General features: G+C 47.4%; 2 protein-coding genes across 2 annotated transcripts; one reads left to right on the top strand and one right to left on the bottom strand.

Moving 5' to 3' along the window:
- Nucleotides 1-238: 238 nt before the first annotated feature.
- Nucleotides 239-3,368, bottom strand: duox2 (dual oxidase 2; the record flags this gene model as incomplete). The annotated part of the gene is made up of 7 exons (XM_084452423.1): nucleotides 239-271; nucleotides 1,404-1,603; nucleotides 1,698-1,912; nucleotides 2,027-2,231; nucleotides 2,735-2,869; nucleotides 2,990-3,047; nucleotides 3,222-3,368. The coding sequence occupies 7 exons, from the start codon at nucleotides 3,366-3,368 to the stop codon at nucleotides 239-241; spliced, it is 993 nt and encodes a 330-aa protein (XP_084308549.1).
- A 1,260-nt stretch (nucleotides 3,369-4,628) lies between these two features.
- On the top strand, nucleotides 4,629-19,089 carry duox (dual oxidase; the record flags this gene model as incomplete). The annotated part of the gene is made up of 31 exons (XM_084452634.1): nucleotides 4,629-4,698; nucleotides 4,814-4,978; nucleotides 5,152-5,339; nucleotides 5,701-5,902; nucleotides 6,435-6,601; nucleotides 6,875-6,938; nucleotides 8,012-8,105; nucleotides 8,679-8,769; nucleotides 8,894-8,996; nucleotides 9,089-9,261; nucleotides 9,388-9,563; nucleotides 9,699-9,817; nucleotides 10,434-10,571; nucleotides 10,714-10,827; nucleotides 12,584-12,786; nucleotides 12,928-13,113; nucleotides 13,413-13,638; nucleotides 13,755-13,848; nucleotides 13,949-14,124; nucleotides 14,298-14,370; nucleotides 15,437-15,654; nucleotides 15,926-16,156; nucleotides 16,342-16,441; nucleotides 16,573-16,622; nucleotides 16,737-16,864; nucleotides 17,071-17,224; nucleotides 17,453-17,685; nucleotides 17,914-18,072; nucleotides 18,171-18,326; nucleotides 18,530-18,658; nucleotides 18,967-19,089. The coding sequence occupies exons 3-31, from the start codon at nucleotides 5,211-5,213 to the stop codon at nucleotides 19,087-19,089; spliced, it is 4,209 nt and encodes a 1,402-aa protein (XP_084308760.1). The 5' UTR covers nucleotides 4,629-4,698; nucleotides 4,814-4,978; nucleotides 5,152-5,210.
- Between the last annotated feature and the right edge of the window lie 355 nt (nucleotides 19,090-19,444).

Below are 19,444 nucleotides of genomic sequence, written 5' to 3'. Positions count from 1 at the left end.
AAATAAACAGTTGGCTACCACCCCGTACCTAATGCATCTATACAAAGGTGCCACCTATGTGTAGCAGTGTATAGAGGCCTGTCTTACCTGCCCCAGGGCCTGGACTACACACACACACAAGCACACAATCACCCACCAGTAAGGGAACACATAAGAGAACGAGTGGCAGCAAACACACACAGCTTTCATGCTCCACAGGAGGGACATAATTGGTAGAGGTGGAGCAGGTTAACGGTGATTAGCAGCAGGTGCAGCGAATGGAGCGGTCCTCCTGCAGAGGGGCAAAGGGAAGAACCAGAAAGACACAGCGATGTGGAACGTAACATACGTGTGCGTGCAGTATTATATAAGATTGTGATTATTTTCTTATGAAAAATAGATAAAATAGTACATCTTATTTTTCATTTATTCCTTATATTTTATAATGTGAAAGGTTATACAATGTTGTTTTACTGTAGTGTATATAGTTTGGATTACTGTAGGAGTTGGCTCAGAAGGTCATATAATTGCTATATGCATGTTAAATAATATATGTGAGAAAGGGTTGACCAGTCATTAACTGTACATAAACTGACAACTTCATGGTCTTGAAAACGAAGGTGTGAACATTGTGGCGATGCTGAAGGCCAAATACTCCATTGCAACATATATTCTTAGAAAGACATTTTGGTGATTACCTTTAACAGGTATGAGAATGTAACATGTACATGTACATTGTTGTATGAATGTATTACCCAATCATAAGACTATGTCGTCACTGTTGAACCCTTGGAAGAAATGTACTGCTTCCCCAAAAAAGTCTTTTCATAAGGTGTCTACAGTACATGACATTCAGCTCTGAAAATAAAGTAAACAAGTCTGATTCTTGCATGCATTTGAGGACAACCCGTTTGTCTGTAGTTTGCACTTTTATTGAGAAAGTAGAAAGAGAAACCTGGAAATGGATATGACAGCACAGCTGGCGTTCAAACTGTCCCGGAAACCCAAACCTGGTTTGTTGGTTGCGGGATGTCCATGAAAACAGTGTAGTAATCTTTAACAGATGTCTTACTTTACAGTATTGAGACATGCTAATGAAATTATATTAAATACAGTATATTACAACCAGTTACATCCTACACAAGGGTTATCACATAATCTATGTACATTATTCACACAATTAAATACACTGGCTCATACAGGTAATAATCACAACAGGCCTCAGTCTGAAACACTTTCTGCAATGGTGATCTTCAAGTATTGTCTGAGTGTGTTGTCTGGGCCAGAAAGCTGCCTGAGTGATGAATGACCAAATTTCATATTTTTTCCTGAAACACAGAGGGATATAAAATCACAAAATGAGACCATGTCAAGAAAATGTTTTCCTGAATAATGTCTGCTTCGCTGTGGTATACTGTACTTACAGTAGTGACGACCCCAGTAATCTCTGTGGTCAAAGGCGTAATAGTCACTGCTTCCAGGAGGTTTGAGTTCAGGTATCCCTCCCCTAAATAAACGTTGTCTTCATAATTGTCCACACCGACGCTGAATGCCTCCCTTATCTTCTCCGGGATCAAACAATCCAGCAGCACCACCAGAATCCCAATGACTAAACACAGCACTCCTGGGGGAGTGACATATTTCCATTGTACTGTATTAAGTGATGCATAATAGGATTATACTTTGATACTGTACAGGCATTTGAGCATTTCCTTTACCTGTGGCAAGTGCCAGCCAAAATGAATGGCTATACTCTGTTTCAAAGGATCTCGTCCCTATGGTGAAAATACAGGACTGCAGGTTCATGATGGTGGAGAAGGAAGCCATGGAGAAGAAGATGAAGGCAGCTGTCGCCACCATCATGTAACCGGCGTAGAGTATGACAGGCATGGAGAAGAGGATGTTGGCAAGTAGCCAGCAGCAAAATGCAGTCCTGTGGGGGAGCGCAGAGCAGAGCCATTTTGAAGTTAAAGCGTGATCACTTTATCACTGAAATAAGCTGCAGTGACAGTGTCCTGGTTGTCTGGACTGAGGCTGGTAGTCTCACCAGAGCGTGGCCGAGGCGTAGCGGCCAGAGTATCTGTACTGGTAGATGAGGCCACAGGGGCTGCTGAGGGTGAACTTCTCAGCGATGTAGAGGATGGGGCTGGGCAGGCCCTTCTCCAGCGCTTCCTCGTAGTCCTCGTCCGTGTCCTGCCACTCAAATATCTCATTGTAGTCTATGGTCTCGTTGAGTTGCGCCACAGGATTTCCTGAGCGTCGACAGAAGACAAAGCTAATCCATGCAGCAGTAACATGCTTGACAAATTATGTCCACAATGTTTCAAATGAATCCTATTATGCAACCCTTAACTGTTCACTCATTCCTTAGGTCGGTGCGTGGTCACAATGACACTAAGCTGAGTCAGAGTTGTAAACGTGAATTTTCATGTAGGCTATAGGCCTACACATTCTGAAAGTGATAGTGCTTCCCTACACGTTTAATACCACGCAGTAGCATTTAATACCACGGATGTGATATCTCCTACTGTTCCAGTTTATGACAATTCCCTTCCTTGTATCTGCATTAGCCTATATACTGTATGGGGGAAATCCTCTCGCACCACTGGCCAAAGGTGAGGAGTGGAGGAAGTTGAGGTGGTAAAATGTGGTGGAGAGGAAATGCCATAACTGACAAATGCAGTAGGTAATAGTGCACCTAATTGCTTAGTGCACCTAATACCCAATATCTCCTTTCTCCATCACGTAGACTCACCTTTTAACGTGATGTTGATGCCATAGAGCCCCACGTGCAGGCCTACATCTGCGTTCACCACGGATCTGCTGAAGGACTTGTAGGTGGCATTCGTTGTAATTCTGGCTTCAGCCCAGTCGCTGGTGAAGTTGAGTGCTGGAAAGGACAGTATCAGGACAGTGTGATGTGAATGACTTTTCTGACTGACGGGTTATATCATTACTGTAAAATGCGCTGTTATCATGAATATAATAAACACAATTCCAAGACACTCACCCACTATCACAACGCCGATGAATAAACTGATGATAGTTCTGCACATCCAGAACAGCCTCTAAGAAGATACGTGAAATAGCGGACTAATTAAAAACACATTTCCGTTATTTCTTCACTAATTTCATTAATTCACTTTATTTCAAACACAAAGATCGATGATAGATTCGGTAGGTTAAGTCAATATCACGCACACTGCGGAAACGGTTATCTAGTAGGCTGCAGGTGCACTCACCGACTTCCCTCGTATTCCCGGCAGAATGAGAAGGAAACTGACTGTGAGTACGAGGAAAACCAGGATAATGGTGAGCAAGTGGGTACTAAAGATGAAGGAAGTCCTTTGTAAAGGGTAGAATGGGTAAATGTCATCGTAGAAAGTCATCGTTCCTCCAGATCTCACGCGTAAAGGCTGAAACCAGACAGCGTTGACAGAGAAGACAGTGTTAGTGGCGGAGCTCTCAGTTACTTCCAGATGTAGAGATATCAACGCAGCCGCTCCATGATGGGGATGTCCCACCATTTACTCAGAATTACATTTCAACACATGGCTGGATCAAAAAAAAAACTTTGACTCCACTGAAGATGCATTGTGCCTATTTTTGAAAAATAGAATGTTGAACCATTTTAACATGTCTGAAAACTAAACTGAATGTCTGGTAAGTGGATACCCTTGAACTCAGGTTTACCCCCTGGTGGGCCATTATAGGCTATAAAATACTTTTTCTAATTTGTCCACCAATTCTGTTAAGAACAATTATACACCTTTAAATCTTTGAACCATATAACACAGCGATGCTGAATGCTGTAGTAGCCTAGCCTATGCATGCTCACCTGACAGATTAAAGTTCAGGACAGAGGATGGAAAGTGCGAGTGACTCTCAAAGACGATTCACTGCTTTTATAGGCTACTGGCAGCATTGGCGTCTTTTGTGTAGGCTATTCATACACTGATAGGCTTTTCTTTGAGAGGAGGTGTGTGAAGGAAGTAGACTAGGCTACAGACCGATCCCTCTTTAAATAGGTCTACACAAGTCTCAGTTAGGCTATAGGCACCGGAATCGTAATCTAGGACTGTAGGCTAGCCTTTCTTCTTTCTGTCTTTCTTGCAGCCTACTTTTCACCTATTCTCTCGGTGCGATCGAATAGGCTTTCCATCCTCAGCATTTGGTAAGTTCATATCGAGGTCAACATAGCTCGCGTAGAATATATATTTCAAGCTAGTTTTACTGTTCCAACCGTCACCTTCAACTGACGCATTGAATCAACCGTAATGTAAGGTGAATTTGCTAATATGTGATACCGATACGCCTGAAAGGTTTTCCTACCTTCTCAATCCCAACAAGAACTCCTCCTCGACTACCCTTGGCTGACTGTGAGAGGTAGAGACCCTGCAGGAGAATCTCTCGCATCAATGGATTTACGCACAAGTATCTGGAGTGTCTCAGTGGTAGTGCTCGCTGTTATCGTTGAATGTGAGTTTGTACCGCTAGGCCAGTAGGCTACTTGATAGGCTATATTATTAGGCTATTATTTCATCTTTGCTAGAATCACATTTTATAGTGTGATTGCTGTTTTTTTACTGAACGCCACATAGACTACAGTAAATTACTTACAATTCACGTGTACAGATTCGCACTCCAAAGTCACCTGGGAAGTCCAACGGCACGACGGCTGGTACAACAATGTCGCATACCACAGCCGAGGAGCTGTTGGTGAGTTTGCACAATATTGAATGTAAACGTTTTGTTATTAACTATAAAAATAGATATCTGAACATTTATTTTAACTTTGTAGCCAGTTGACATTGGAGCGCCTCTGTGTCCGCAGGTTCACATCTCCTGCGCCTCCTGCCGGCGCGCTACTATGACGGCGTTTATAAGCCCCTCCAGGAGCCGCTGTTGCCCAATCCCCGGCGGCTCAGCGACGCCACCACGAAGGGCCCTTCAGGCTTACCCTCCGCACACAACCAAACTGTGCTCTCAGTGTTTTTTGGTTAGTGAGTTCACATTGGAATATCAGATGAATATTTATAATCCATGATAGGTCTGTATGCCTGAATGATATAGCCTTAAACAGAAAGAATGTACGGTAGGCTATCCTTAATGTCATCAACGGTTTCTGAGGTCACGCTGTAAATCCTCTTTCCTCTCACCCTGACTATCCAGGCTACCATGTAGTGTTTGAAATCCTCGACTCCAGACAGCCCGGCTGCCCTCCTGAGTTCATGCACATACCCGTTCCGAAGGGAGACCCCATCTTTGACCCCACCGGGACCGGCAGAGTTCTGCTGCCGTTCCAGCGGGGTCCCTGGGACAAGGACTCCAGCCAGAGTCCCAATAACCCTCGCACACAGGTACCAATAACCCTCACACACAGGTACCAATAACCCTCGCACACAGGTTCCCTCCTGTCAGATAACCCTTGTACACAGGTACCCTACTGTCAGATACTGTAAGGCTCTGCATTATCGGTGGTTACAGATGAACAGATAAACGAGTAGAGCCCTGATACATACAGTAGCCTACACACTATAATTTATAAAACCAGGCTAGCCACGGTACTGTCCCTCTGTCCCGCGTGGAGCTTTAGCCTCCCCCGCTGTGTGAACGCGAACTACAATGGGTAGTGCCACACATTTTAGTTCTAGGAACTAGAAGCTAAAAGTACCAGGGGCTTTCTGGTGTGAAAGGGGCTAATGACTATGTCACATGCAGGTGAACCTTGTGACGGCGTGGATAGATGGCAGCTCCATCTACGGTCCCTCCAGCTCCTGGTCTGATACCTTGCGGAGCTTCACCGGCGGCCTCCTGGCCTCGGGGTCTGAGTGGAACATGCCCAAACAGGGCGGGGAGCGATTCCTCATGTGGAGCGCTGGGGACCCCTCCACCGGAGAGCGCGGCCCCCAGGGACTCTACGGTGAGACCCGCCGCTGCAGCTAGAACCACAAACATTTGCACTTAAGAAAAATCACATGACTGAAAATACAAAACAAGCAGATTTAACAAGTGACTTTGTGGGGAGCTATACCGATTCTGCCTGCATAATTCAGAGGCATTCATGTAGCAGTCCAACCAGACTTGCGTATGCATGGGTATTGTGTTGACTGACCACAGTAAATCCCAGATGCTGTAGCATGGAGAATGGAGCTGAGCTGTCCTGAATGCAGCGTTTACACGCCTGTATTATCTAAGGTCTGTTGTTCTGTTGTTGGTCGGTGGTGCAGCCAGGGTCTCTCTCTCTCCCCACCTGGGAGAACCACTGTCACTGTGCAATCTCTTCAAGACAAACATATAGTGTATGTGTGTGTGTGTGTGTGTGTGTGTGTGTGTGTGTGTGTGTGTGTGTGTGTGTGTGTGTGCATGCGTGCGTGCATGTATGCGCGTGTGTGTATGTACGTATGCATGTACGACGTATGTATGTCTGTATGTATGCTTGTTTTGTTTTCCAGAGCTGGGGAATGCCTGGGCCAATGAGAACGTGTTCACGGTGGCCGAGGGGATTATCTGGTTTCGCTACCACAATTACCTGGCCAACAAGCTGCATGAGAAACACCCGATGTGGTCAGATGAAGACCTGTTTCAAAATGCCAGGAAAACTGTGGTGGCTACGTTCCAGGTGCAGGAAAACGTCTGTTTTTTAATCCACTCACAACCACCACCCAGGTGTTCATTTAATTTGTGCCCTGGGAAGAACGCCGAACAACAATGGGTGAAAGGAAATGGGCTTAGCTTGAGGCTGTGTGTGTCACCTGTCACCTGCTTGGTTAATAATGCAGTTGTTATACATCACAATCAATTACAGTTTGTCCATACATACAGTATGTATAATAATTTATTATTACTCAGTAAGGGGGTGGGGTTTAACTAGATGTCTTTGTCACTTCATCAGAATATTGCACTCTACGAATGGCTTCCTGGATACCTGGTCAATAAGACGTTGTCTCCATATCGAGGTGAGAAGAGTGTGTATGCGTGTGTGTGTGTGTGTGTACAGTACATGTGTGTAAGTGCATGCGTGTGTGTGCGTGTGTGTGTGTGCTTTGGTTGAGGGGATTGGGGAGCAAGGTGATGCACTGTTGACCACAGGACAGCCATGGTTTTAGTGAGCTACCTCTTGTGGTGTTGTCAAAATACCTGCCAGGTCAGCAGAGAGGCACACAGGGACAGCTGGCCTGCTGCATCAGCAGCTCCAGTTAAAGTGGTGTGTGTGTGGAGGGGTGGGGGGGTCAAGGAAAATCACATATGGTTTATTTTCTCTGGATAAATCACATGGCAGTACCGTGTTCCTCTCCTGAGAGTGTGCTTCCTGCACCTGTGGGATGGTAAGAGATTGACACGTATGCATAGCATAGATTTTTTTCACAGGGCTTTGATGGATTCATCAAGGACATCAAATACATTTTTATTAAGGGCTATGTGTAACGCAGTGATCGCCCCAGGAAGGGTGGTGGCATTGCCATGTATATAAAAAATACTGCAACCTCTGTATCCACTGGCGAGCAGTTTGAACTTCTTTTCCTAAAGATCAGATTTCCCCAGGCTCAGTCTCTCACCGTCATTGGATGTTATAGACCACCCTCAGCCTGTAGTGAAGCCTTATCTTCTGTAACCCAATATTAATCTGGGCTTGATTCTAATCAACTTCTTCTGGTTGGGGATCTAAATTGTGATTGTCATCAGCATCAGACAGCCTTAAATCTGTCTGATTCTTTTAATCTCACTCAATTAATTAATGGTCCAACCCATCCGAACATTAAATATTCTGAGAGATCATCCTTACTTGATTTAATTCTAACAAATTCCCCACATACATTCTCAGAAATAGGGATTTATGTGCTATAGCAGCAGTTATAGACCACTTCCAAAGTCTAAGTCTAAGAGATTTACAAAAAACACACACAAAAAAACGTTTTTGGGAAAATAATAAAGCCTCAGAGCAAAAGTAAAAGGAGAACATGTTGTGGATTCATCAGTTTGTATCTCAGTTATCTTTTTTATGGGTTTCCTTATGGTTCTCTGTCTGCAGGTTATCAGAAGTTTGTAGACCCAGGCATCTCCCCAGAGTTCCAGACTGCAATACGTTTTGGCACCACTATGGTCCCCCCTGGTGTCTACATGAGGTACTGATACTCAGCCTCCAGTGTCTGGAGCGTAATTACATGATCTGCAGGGTCTCTTCATTAGCCACACAGCAGCGATACACACAAATACACGCGTGAATGAGCGGCAACACACTGCACACAACACACACACACACAAAACACACACACACACACACACATGCATCTGCATTAACCGGTGGAATCCATCCTCTGCATTTCTCCCAATCCAAGCTGTCGTCCTCCGGGGGCAGCCAGGAGCGGTGGGCAGCCTGGTCAGTGGCGCCCAGGGACCATGTTCTCCTCAGTTTCAAAAACACAATGTAGTATCAGCCAGTGTTCATGTCGCTACTGCTCGTGGATGGGTTTTCTTGTTTCATTGGCGACACAGGGAACACACAGACACACTCACCCACACACACACATGCGTCAGGGTCGCAGACGAAATGCCTATCCTGCTTTAACCCATCACGTCGTCGTTCCCCCAAGGGCATGAGCTGCGTGTCTGGGGACCAATCCAAGTGCTCCTATTTTAATCAGTTTCCTATTATACAGCGTGTATCAATGAATGTTTCATACATTCCCTGGCTGCAGAAACAGAACCTGCAACTTCCGCGATGTTGTCAACATAGATGGCAGCTCCTCATCAGCCATGCGTCTGTGCAACAGTTTCTGGAAGCGTCAGGTAAAAAAAAGAAAGATAAAATGTGGTATTTTTCATATCTTTGAGAGTAATGCTGGGATATGCTTTATATGTGTGAAAGGGTGTATCAATGCAAGTGTATTATGAAAACAACTGGGTATTCTAGAGTCCCAACTTGCGGTCTGGCCTGGACGTAGATGACCTCATCATGGGCATGGCCTCCCAGATTGCCGAGAAAGAGGACCACATCGTCGTGGAGGACTTGAGAGGTAAATTTGAGCTTTATTTTTCACATGGCGCGCAGCGGCTGCCAATGTTTCATTCGTACTCCTCACGAGGGTCATTCCATCTGTGCCGCCAGACTACATGTACGGCCCTCTGAAATTCTCCCGCTCGGACCTGGTGGCCTTGACTGTCCAGAGGGGCAGGGACTTTGGGCTTTCCAGTTACAACCAGGTCGGGGAGGCCCTGGGCATCCTCCCCGTACAGACCTGGGCAGAGATCAACCCTGAGCTCAGCAGGGACAACCCACAGGTACGGCTGACCCAGCAAGCACTGGGCCCCTGAGCACAGAAGCCTGGCAGACTGAGGAAGCCAAGAATATTTGTGGCTGATTCAACACAAACCCACTCTCTCCGTGTTTTCAATGCTTCCCTCCAGTATTTCAGAGGGGTTGAAGACCTCTATGGCGGCGATGTCTCCAAACTAGAGCTGTTCCCCGGGGGTCTTCTGGAGGCTCGGGATGGTCCGGGTCGGGTTTTCTCCGCCATCATCTTGGACCAGTTTGAGCGCATCAGGAATGGTGACCGCTTCTGGTTTGAGAACAGGCAGAATGGGTAATGTCATCTAAAGACAAGAAACTTGAAAGATCTTCAACATCATTCGCTCATTTTGGGAAGTTCATCATTCCGTCAATCTGCTGACCACAGAGATGCCCACTCACCCCTCGACTGCTGTTCTGTCTGTTGTAGCTTGTTCACTAATGAGGAGTTCAAGGCTATTCAGAACACGACGTTTCATGATGTCCTTCTAGCGGTCACCAGTGCACAGGACGGAGATGTGCAGAAGAGAGTCTTCTTCTGGAAGGACGGTAAAGACACACCTTGAACACTCATTACATTACTGTACATTACATTATATTACATTAGAGTCATTTAGCAGACGCTTTTGTCCAAAGCGACTTACAATAATTTAATTTACAGTCATGTAGGCAGTCAATGTGCTTCTACTCGCCAGAACTCACAAGTGCATCTCCTTTCTAAACAAGTGACTAAGAGCATAATCTAGTGCTAAAGCCAAAGTGCAAGAGTAGCAACATGTAAATACAATAGGTGCTTAAGAGGTAGGATCCTGGTAGAACTTCTCGAAGAGGTGAGTTTTGAGCCTGCGGCAAAAGATGGGCAGCGATTCTGCTGTCCTGACCACCACGGTGTGCTGTAGAGCAGGAATCTGTGATATGTGCTGAGAACGACAGTTGGCCATCCAGGATCACACCCGGATTTCTCACAGTCCGAGTTGCCGTCACCACTGTGTCATCATTAGCGATAGCCAGGTCGCGGCGCGGGCAGCCCTTCCCCGGGAGGAACAGCAGCTCAGCACATCCTTTTTATTCGCCATTGGTCAATTAAATCATTGGGGTGGCGACGTGGGGTACCGTTGTGGTTTGACTAGTCTTGAATTACTTGTGTCTTATCTTTGACCTACAGGTGACCCCTGTGGACAGCCAGGTCAGGTGAAGGCCTCCGAGCTCCACCCCTGCACCAGTGTCACCACTCTGGACTACTTTGACGGATACAAAGCTGGCTTTGGCATCTTCATCACCGCCTTGTTCCTCTTCCCTGTTGGTCAGTGGCCTACCAGCTGTTGGAAATGTGCATAGATATGATTTTAACATTGTTGTTTGTGGTTTTAACTTTACTTTCAACTACTCTTATCACTGTAATGGTTAGGTTGTAATGTTTTGCTGATACTTATCGTCCTCTATAGTGAGCTTTCTACTGGCTTGTGTGGTGGCCTATTTCCGCAAATGCAAGTTTAAGAAGTTTCAAAGGAGATCCAGGGCGGTGGTCAGAGCGGAGGAGCCGGCTGTGGGAATCACAGGTGTGTGTACTGGGTGGTCAACCCATAAAAACAGACCAAGGTAAATCCCTTGTAGGTACACGCCTACTTGGCTAAATTAAAATCTGAATCTGAACAAATCACCCGTACAAATGTCCTCCAGTCTCTTATCTTGTGACCAAGTGTAACAGGTGTCACTACGTTGCTCATCAGTATTGATGCTTCCACCATCACTTGCCCCATGCTGGGCTCCATCTCTGGGTTCCTCTGACTTAAAAACGCACATGACCACCTACCATTAACACCACTTTAGCCAGCTACTGTCACGTGTAGTAGCAGTGTGTAGGAGCCACATGCAGACAGCCCTTGATATCCTCACTGAGAGGAGAGTACTGTAGGGAGTGGCACACACCCATGAATAATTCTTGGTAGAACGTCGATTGCTTGGTTGGCTAACATCCATGTTGCGAACTAAAAGGACAGGGTCAGGGACAGCGTCACATACAGTACAGGGTTGGAGTCCAGGACAGGGATGGGGATAGCTACCGCTAAAGGAACAGATACAGGGCTAGCTACAGGCACATCTACAGGGTCAGGGGCTGCTCCAGCTCTTGCAGAGTTACTTCCTCTTGCTCTCCACTGGAGGCAGTGCTGCATCTGTTCATGAGGCACTGCATGGTGAATCACCCCATGACGGAACCCTTCCTCTGGGTCCATGTCGGGTCGGTTCATTCTGTCACAAAGCGATGCGTATAGCAGCAGGGGGTGGGACCCAATTGCAGGCGAAGACGGTTCAGTGAGGGTTTTAATCCAGGAGCACAACGGAACACAAGGAACTGACAAACACTTTCAGATTCATATAGGCTACCTTTATCGCTACATCTTTATCGCTACATACATATTTGGTAACAATATGTTAGGCCTTGTGAAGGTACAGAATGTAGGCCTACAGTATGTGGACACAAAAAAACGACAAGAGGACAAAGAGACCGGGCGGACAAAGGACAAAGGAACTGGGGCAGAATGTAAAGACAGGGTGAGATCAATCATTATTTTCCGTTCGTGGAACAATAAAGTTGATCTTGATCTTGCAAGGACGTCTCAGGGGGTTACAACAGGAGCGGAGTCTATGGCAGAACGGACGCACGTGAGGGCATGAAAAGCCTCAGTCTCAATCTCTATGGAGCAGGGTGGGGTGTGTGTGACAGCTACATAGGGCTTGGGAAAATGTAGTCCCAGACACAACCATCTTGTTTCTACACAGGTGTATCTATTTGTTTGATTGGCTCTACTGCATAGAATCCTATGCAATCAGACGAATAGATACACCTGTGTAGAAACAAGATGGTCGTGTCTGGGACTACATTTTCCCAAGTCCTATTACGCCACCGAAGAACTAGAGCGATTCAATGGCGCGGGTGGCAGTGGGGAGGTATTTATACTGGGGAGTGAGTCTAACCAATTCAACAAGCCTCCGCTTTCAATGGTCCACTGACCTCTTCTTAAGGTGCCTGCATACTGGCCCAACCAACGGTAACCAACTCCCAACACCACCCAACATTCTAAAGTTGGCAGTTGTTGTTAGAATGTTGGAAGTTTCCATTTTAAACACCTGCAAAATCCATCCAACCGACGCCAGCTGTCACCAACAAACATGACACACCAATCCAACGTTGGTGTCGGTTGGTGTTGGTTTGGTGTTGGTTGGGGCAGTGTGCAGACACCTTTATCCCCCCAAGCATTAGAGTTCTGTTGCCATACTCATAGCTCTGCTCTCACTCCTCCCTGCGCCCGCCAGCGTCTGAGTGGCAAGGCCCTAAGAAGCCTCTGCACCCTGTCAGCGTGCTGGTGGACGAGAAGAAGAGGCTGCAGATGTTGGACAGGAGCGGGCTGGTCCTGCGCTGCCTCGGCCTGGACAACCAGGACGGTCTGGACGTCCTGCTGGCCAACGACCGGCACCGCAGAGCGATGCTGCTAAAGGTCCCCAAAGAGTACGATCTGGTGAGTCGAGAAAGAGAGAGAGAGAGAGGCTACGCCAACATGCCCGCGCATTCATGAAATCTTCCAATCCGTCGTTCGTTTTCCCTCGTTCATCCCTGACCGTCCGTCTGCGGCCCTCCGCGCCGTTTATGTCTGTCCAAGGTGCTGTTCTTTGAGGATGAGGGCCAGCGTGGTGAGTTCGTCAAGCACCTGGGCTCTGAGGTGACTGACTGCGGTCAGCAGATGACGGTGAAGGAGGTGAGGGAGAAGGAGCTGCTGAGGGAGGCCGTGACCAAGGAGCAGAGGGCTCAGATAGTGGAGACCTTCATCAGACACACCTTCGCCAAGGTGACATTACCTCTCTACACTTGCTCCATTAGTGGCCTTAACTTGATTGAGCGCATATTTCCAGTAATAGTAGTAGTCTAAGTCATATAACCATTTATTAGAGGTCAAACTAGGTCAGACCTCAAACCAAAGTGAGTTGGATGTTGAATAAACGTACTGGTCACGACGATGACGCTGTTAGTGATTCAGGTGTACTCAAGGTGACCTCTATGACAATCACAATGACAGTTTGGGGACACACAGTATACACTGTGTTGACCACAGATTTACCCTAACCACCACTGTCCGTGTGTGTGCAGGTCCTGGAGATCGAGAAGAGTGACGCGGGCAACCTGAGCGGTGTGTCCTGTAGGCAGACCAGGGAGGCCCTGCAGTGTGAGCTGTCGGGAACCGAGTTCGCAGACGCTCTGGGGCTCAAGCCTGACTCGCTCTTTGTCGACTCCATGTTCACACTAGCCGACAAGGATGGCAACGGCTACCTCTCCGTCCAGGAGTTCCTTGACGTCATTGTCATCTTCATGAAAGGTTAACTCCGTAGACCCCAAGCAGGGATTCCCTCCATTGTGTGTGCCTCTGTTTTGTTTCTCTCATGACAGCAAATAGACACTCGGAGTGAACGCATTCTGTGTACTTAAACGCAGGTTCCCCTGAGGAAAAGTCAAAACTGATGTTCTCAATGCACGACATAAGCGGAGACGGCTTCTTGTCTAAAGAGGAGTTCTCCAGGCTACTCAGGTTAGAGATATTGTCATTTCCCACGATTCCCTCTCTTCCTGGTAGTCAAGCCGTTAACAGGCAAGCTCCCGTTCTGAACCCACCTGCCCGTGTGCCGCAGGTCATTCATAGAGATCTCTGTCGGCGCCCTGACCAAGAGCCAGGCGGAGGAGGCCATCCAGGCCATGCTGAAGGCGGCGGGGTTCGACGACAAGGAGCGCATCACCTGGGAGGACTTCCACTTCCTGCTGAGGGACCACGAGAAGGAGCTACAGTTCGCTCAGCTGAACGTCAAAGGTGACGAGGGCCGGGGGCACTCGGAAGAACCTCAACCTCAACCTCAACCTCTCCTTAGAACTGCTTCCTAGTAGGTACTGTAACTGTGTGCTGGGTGTGCTGTGTCCTAGCATGTAACCATACTGTATGCTGGGTGTTGGGGGTGTGGTGTGTATGTGTGTGTGTGCGTTCAGGGATGGAGATGCAGCAGAAGAAGAGACTGAGTCGTCACCAGAGAGTGTCCTTCATCGTCCCCGAGAAAGACGGGTGAGATAACCAGCTAAAATACCCTGAGAAAAAGGTTTACTCATAAAAAGCACTCACTTGGGGGGGTGTAGGCCCCGGTGGCTCAAGGCTAGTCCTTACCGCAGTGACCCGGGGGTTTGATTCCAGCCCGGACCATGTGCTGCATGTCCTCCCCTCTCTCTCTCACACCATTCCTGTCTTCACACCATCCTGCCCCAATAAAGCAGACATCTTTAAAACCCTAAAGACCCTAAAAAATCTATCTTTTAAATAACGTTATTTCTTAGTTATTTCCACGTTTTTTACAGTTCAGCTGGGCTGTCCGTGTCTGTAATCGTATGTTTGTTATCTTGTCTCTCTCTGTCTCTCCCTCAGCTCACCGTCTGACGAGGATCCACATTCTGTCAACAGAAGCGTCAGGGCGGATGGACTGGACATTCGTAGACGACAGGGGAAAAAGTATGTTCTTTATTGGGGCTTTGAGTGCTGTTTCTGCTCCAATCCAATCATTGCTTCACTAAGACTGTCATGGTAAGGCGTCAAGGCAGCGAGAGTTTCAGCCTGGTTTTCACTCGTCTGAGTGTGCTGGCGTGAATGACATCAGTCCCTCCGTCTAACCCAGAGTCTACGCTCTGTGGTTGAGGTGAGATCACATGTGAAGGAATTACCTTGCACGGATGACTCACACTGATGACATCTTGTCTTCAGGTATTTGTTGCTGTATAGTTTCACATAAGAACAGTTCCACAGATCAAGTGCAGAGCATTATTAGTTTTCCCCACAGATCTACCCACAAATATCCTCTTGCTCTTTAGTCATCAATACCCATGGTGATAAATGTTGTGTAAGATCTGCTGCATTGAACATGAATAATAGCAGTAGCTTTGCAGCAGCTGTGTAACTGGCTGTGTTGTTTGGCGGTTCACTGCAAGATTAGTGTGATGCAACATGCCCTCTTTGTCAGCTATAACTCTTCACTCGCCCATGACATCTTCAAACATGACGGTTATAGTGTGCAGGCTGTTGTGTCACTGCGCACTAAATCAACACCTATTCTCATTTTGCTATCCCCTGCCTTGAAAGCCAGTCAAACCCCAGATCTCTCTCTGTACCGTCTGCTACTCAGGCCTGGTCTCCAGAGCCCTAAGGTCTACGTGAAGCCCAGGAGGGAGGAGTACATCAGGAACCCCATCTGGCACAAGATCCAGCATTTCAAGCGCTTTGTTGAGAACTACCGTCGCCATATTGTCTGCTTCACCATCGTATATGGCATCACTGCAGGGGTGGCTCTGGAGAGATGCTGGTGTGAGTTTTTCTCCTGTTTCCCACAAACCACCAGTTTAGCTGCTCCAAATCTTTCGCTGACAATCAATTCACTGAATTTCGACCAATGAGTTGCTGACTTATGCAGTGTACAACAGCACCTAAGGAAATCTTAAGAACGGCACCCCCCACTTTATTATGAATCAAAAGATTAAAATATTGAGAGTGTGAGTGAACCTTGTGTCACCCTGCTCTAGAGGTAAACCCCTGGACTAACTTATATTTAGATACAAACTGCTAGATTTGTGTTTAGACTATGGTTTGCAGGCCGACTCCTCGGGCATCCCGGAGACGTCGGTGGTGGGCATCACGGTGTCCCGCGGCTCGGCGGCCGCCATCTCCTTCCTGTTTCCCTACATGCTGCTGACGGTGTGCCGCAACATCATCACGCTCTGCCGAGAGACCTTCCTCAACCGCTACATCCCCTTCGACGCAGCCATCGACTTCCACCGCCTCATGGCCATGTCGGCCATCATCCTCACAGGTCAGAGGTCGCGGAGGAGGATAGGAGCGTTTCGTAGGCAGTGCTCAGAATTATGGTTAGAGGAATTGTGTGTTTCCAGTTGTGTTGTTGAATACTTGTTTCACAATGGTAATGAGTTGTACTTTTGTGTTGAAAGAAAATGTCCCGTTTTGCGTAGCTGACGTCCTCGTCTGCTCTTCCTGTAGTTGTTCACACTCTGGGTCATGTGGTCAATCTCTACATCCTCGCAGTTAGTGACCTCAGCATACTGGCCTGTCTGTTTCCCAGGGTCTTGTCCAACAATGGGTAATGTGTTCACCATTTGGCAATCAATATTAAGTTCAACATGATCTTTAAACATGTACTTGCTTACTTAATCCTATTTGTTTCTTGAGGAACATAAGGCTTCTTTAAACACGTGTTGTGACCATTTTCAGGTCTGAAATCCCATTACCATGGACATTTTGGTTCTTCCAGACTGTCCCAGGTACAGTGGGGTATTTATACTGTACACAAGCACCTTACAGTGTCCCAAGAATGGCATTGTTGCAGATGAAGTGAATCACTGAAATAATTGTATTGCATTATTATTCTGCTTAAGGTATGACGGGCGTCCTGCTTCTCTTCATCTTTGCCTTCATGTACGTCTTCGCCTCCCTCTACTTCCGGCGCATCAGTTTCCGCGGATTCTGGCTCACACACTACCTCTACGTGTTAATCTACATCCTGGTGAGTGAGCACACACAGCTGCCCGGCCTGGTGGTTACGGCACACACGGCAAAAACAATGTTACAGCACTTAATTTAATTTGACCGGTTAATATCAGCGTAGATTATTCTTATCGCAGCAGGGGAACTGATTAAGTGTGCCACAGCAGGGCGTGTGTGTGTGTCGTGTGACATTGTTGAGCCTTGGCCATGTTCTCCTGGCGACAGACGGTCATCCACGGCAGCTTCGCCCTGCTCCAGGAGCCGCGCTTCTACATCTACCTGATCCCCCCGGCCCTGCTCTTCCTGCTGGACAAGCTGATCAGCCTGAACAGGAAGAAGGTGGAGATCCCTGTGCTGAAGGCTGAGCTGCTGCCCTCAGGTACACTGCCAGCCCTGTCCTCTGCTCAGCCAATCCCATCCTAGAACCACAGGGGCTTCTGTTGTAGATGGGTTGGATCTGCATTTTTTTATTTTTTTATTTTTTATTTTATTTATTTTTAATATCATTCTAGGTTCATGAGATGAACAGTACCTGCATCCCATGGCGTGCAAAAAAAAAACAGCTGTCATCGTAAACACACGAGCTTAACGGTTTCACCATCTGCAGGTGTGACGTACCTGGAGTTCAAGCGCCCACAGGGCTTTGTGTACCGCTCGGGTCAGTGGGTGCGCGTGGCCTGCCTGGCGCTGGGCACCGACGAGTACCACCCGTTCACACTGACGTCGGCGCCCCACGAGGAGACGCTCAGCCTGCATATCCGCGCCGCCGGGCCCTGGACCAGCCAACTCCGAGAGCTCTACGCCCCGGAGAACCTCGCCGAGCTGGGCACATACCCAAAGGCATGGCTGCGCCGTGTGTGTGTGTGTGTTTTGCGAATGTGTGTTTTGTGCTTCATTTAGGAGCAGTAGTAGTTTTCATTTGACGGTTGATTAAAACAATACTATAAAAACGACTAATTCTGTTTGCTAACTGTTTCTTGTTAACTGTTTCTTTAGTCTTTTTTATTGGAAGAAATATAAAGCATATACTGTAGAACTGTTTCTGACCATAATGCACTGCGTCCCCAGCTGTACCTAGACGGCCCGTTTGGAGAGGGGCACCAGGAGTGGATTGACTTCGAGGTGTCCGTTTTGGTGGGAGGGGGTATCGGCGTCACCCCCTTCGCCTCCATTCTCAAGGACCTTGTGTTCAAGTCCTCAATCAAGTCCAAGATTCAGTGTAAAAAGGTAACGCTTCCCACTCGCTACCAATCTTTTCTTTCGCCCCCGCCTCGGTGCCATCTTGTATCGTGCTGACCACGATGCTAACTCGGTATCGTTTTAAGGTGTACTTCATCTGGGTCACACGGACGCAGCGTCAGTTCGAGTGGGTGTCCGACATCATCAGGGAGGTGGAGGAGACAGACACCTTGGACCTTGTCTCCGTCCACATCTATATTACTCAGCTGGCCCAGAAGTTTGACCTCCGGACCACCTTGCTGGTGAGAACCAGAAATATCATTCTGCTGATTGTTTGATGCAGTATGTAACTGATGCAAGAGCACTGACATTACTATGAAATCGACTCTGAAGTGGTTGCTTCTTCAGTCAGTGTAGTTTGTTTGTGTGTGTGTGTGTGTGTGTGTGTGTGTGTGTGTGTGTGTGTGTGTGCATGTGTGTGCACGTGTGTGGTACCTGTCTGCAGTACGTATGCGAACGTCACTTCCAGAAGGTGTGGAACAGGAGTCTGTTCACCGGCCTGCGTTCCGTCACGCACTTCGGCCGACCGCCATTCATCTCCTTCTTCAGCTCTCTGCAGGAGGTCCACCCTGAGGTCAGTGACACGTCCGTCTGCCTCCACGCCGCTCTGCTCCCCTCTGAACACCAGCCCCCAGCACTCAACCATCCCCTGGTGCTCTGCTCCCCTCTGAACACCAGCCCTCAGCACTCAACCATCCCCTGGTGCTCTGCTCCCCTCTGAACACCAGCCCCCAGCACTCAACCATCCCCTGCTGTCCTCGATCCTCTCTGTATGCTGTGGTAGTTTGTAGTATTTTAGACATGGCCGCAGATAAATGTAGGTAAACACCACAATGTGTGTTATTCTATTTATTTATTTATTTAATTTTTTTCTTTACCCAGGTGGATAAAATCGGTGTGTTCAGTTGTGGGCCTCCTGGCCTCACCAAGAATGTGGAGAAAGCATGCCAGCAGATGAACAAGAAAGACCAGGCCCACTTCATCCATCACTACGAGAACTTCTAGTCTGCTGTCAACACAGCAGCGCACTGATGGGGCTCCCAGGAGAGAGTGAGCTCAACTCTGGGGAAAACTTCACACAACACCTGTCAATGAGACTGAATACTGTTCACACAACACCTGTCAATGAGACTGAATACTGTTCACACAACACCTGTCAACATGATAGGATTTATTCTCGGATCTGATTAATGAAATATTGAAATATAATAATTAAACATAACAATGTAACTGTTGTTAAATTATTCTCACTGATTCACATATTATTGATTATTAGATTAATAGATTTATATTTGGTCACTTTGATCTTACCTAGAAGTTGAGTTATTCAAGACGTGTTCAGCTGGAGTTACTGTGCATG

Source organism: Borostomias antarcticus (genome assembly GCF_949987555.1).
Source record: "Borostomias antarcticus genome assembly, chromosome: 18".
NCBI classification, from domain to species: Eukaryota; Metazoa; Chordata; class Actinopteri; order Stomiiformes; family Stomiidae; genus Borostomias; species Borostomias antarcticus.
This window is presented reverse-complemented; position numbering and strand designations above follow the sequence as displayed.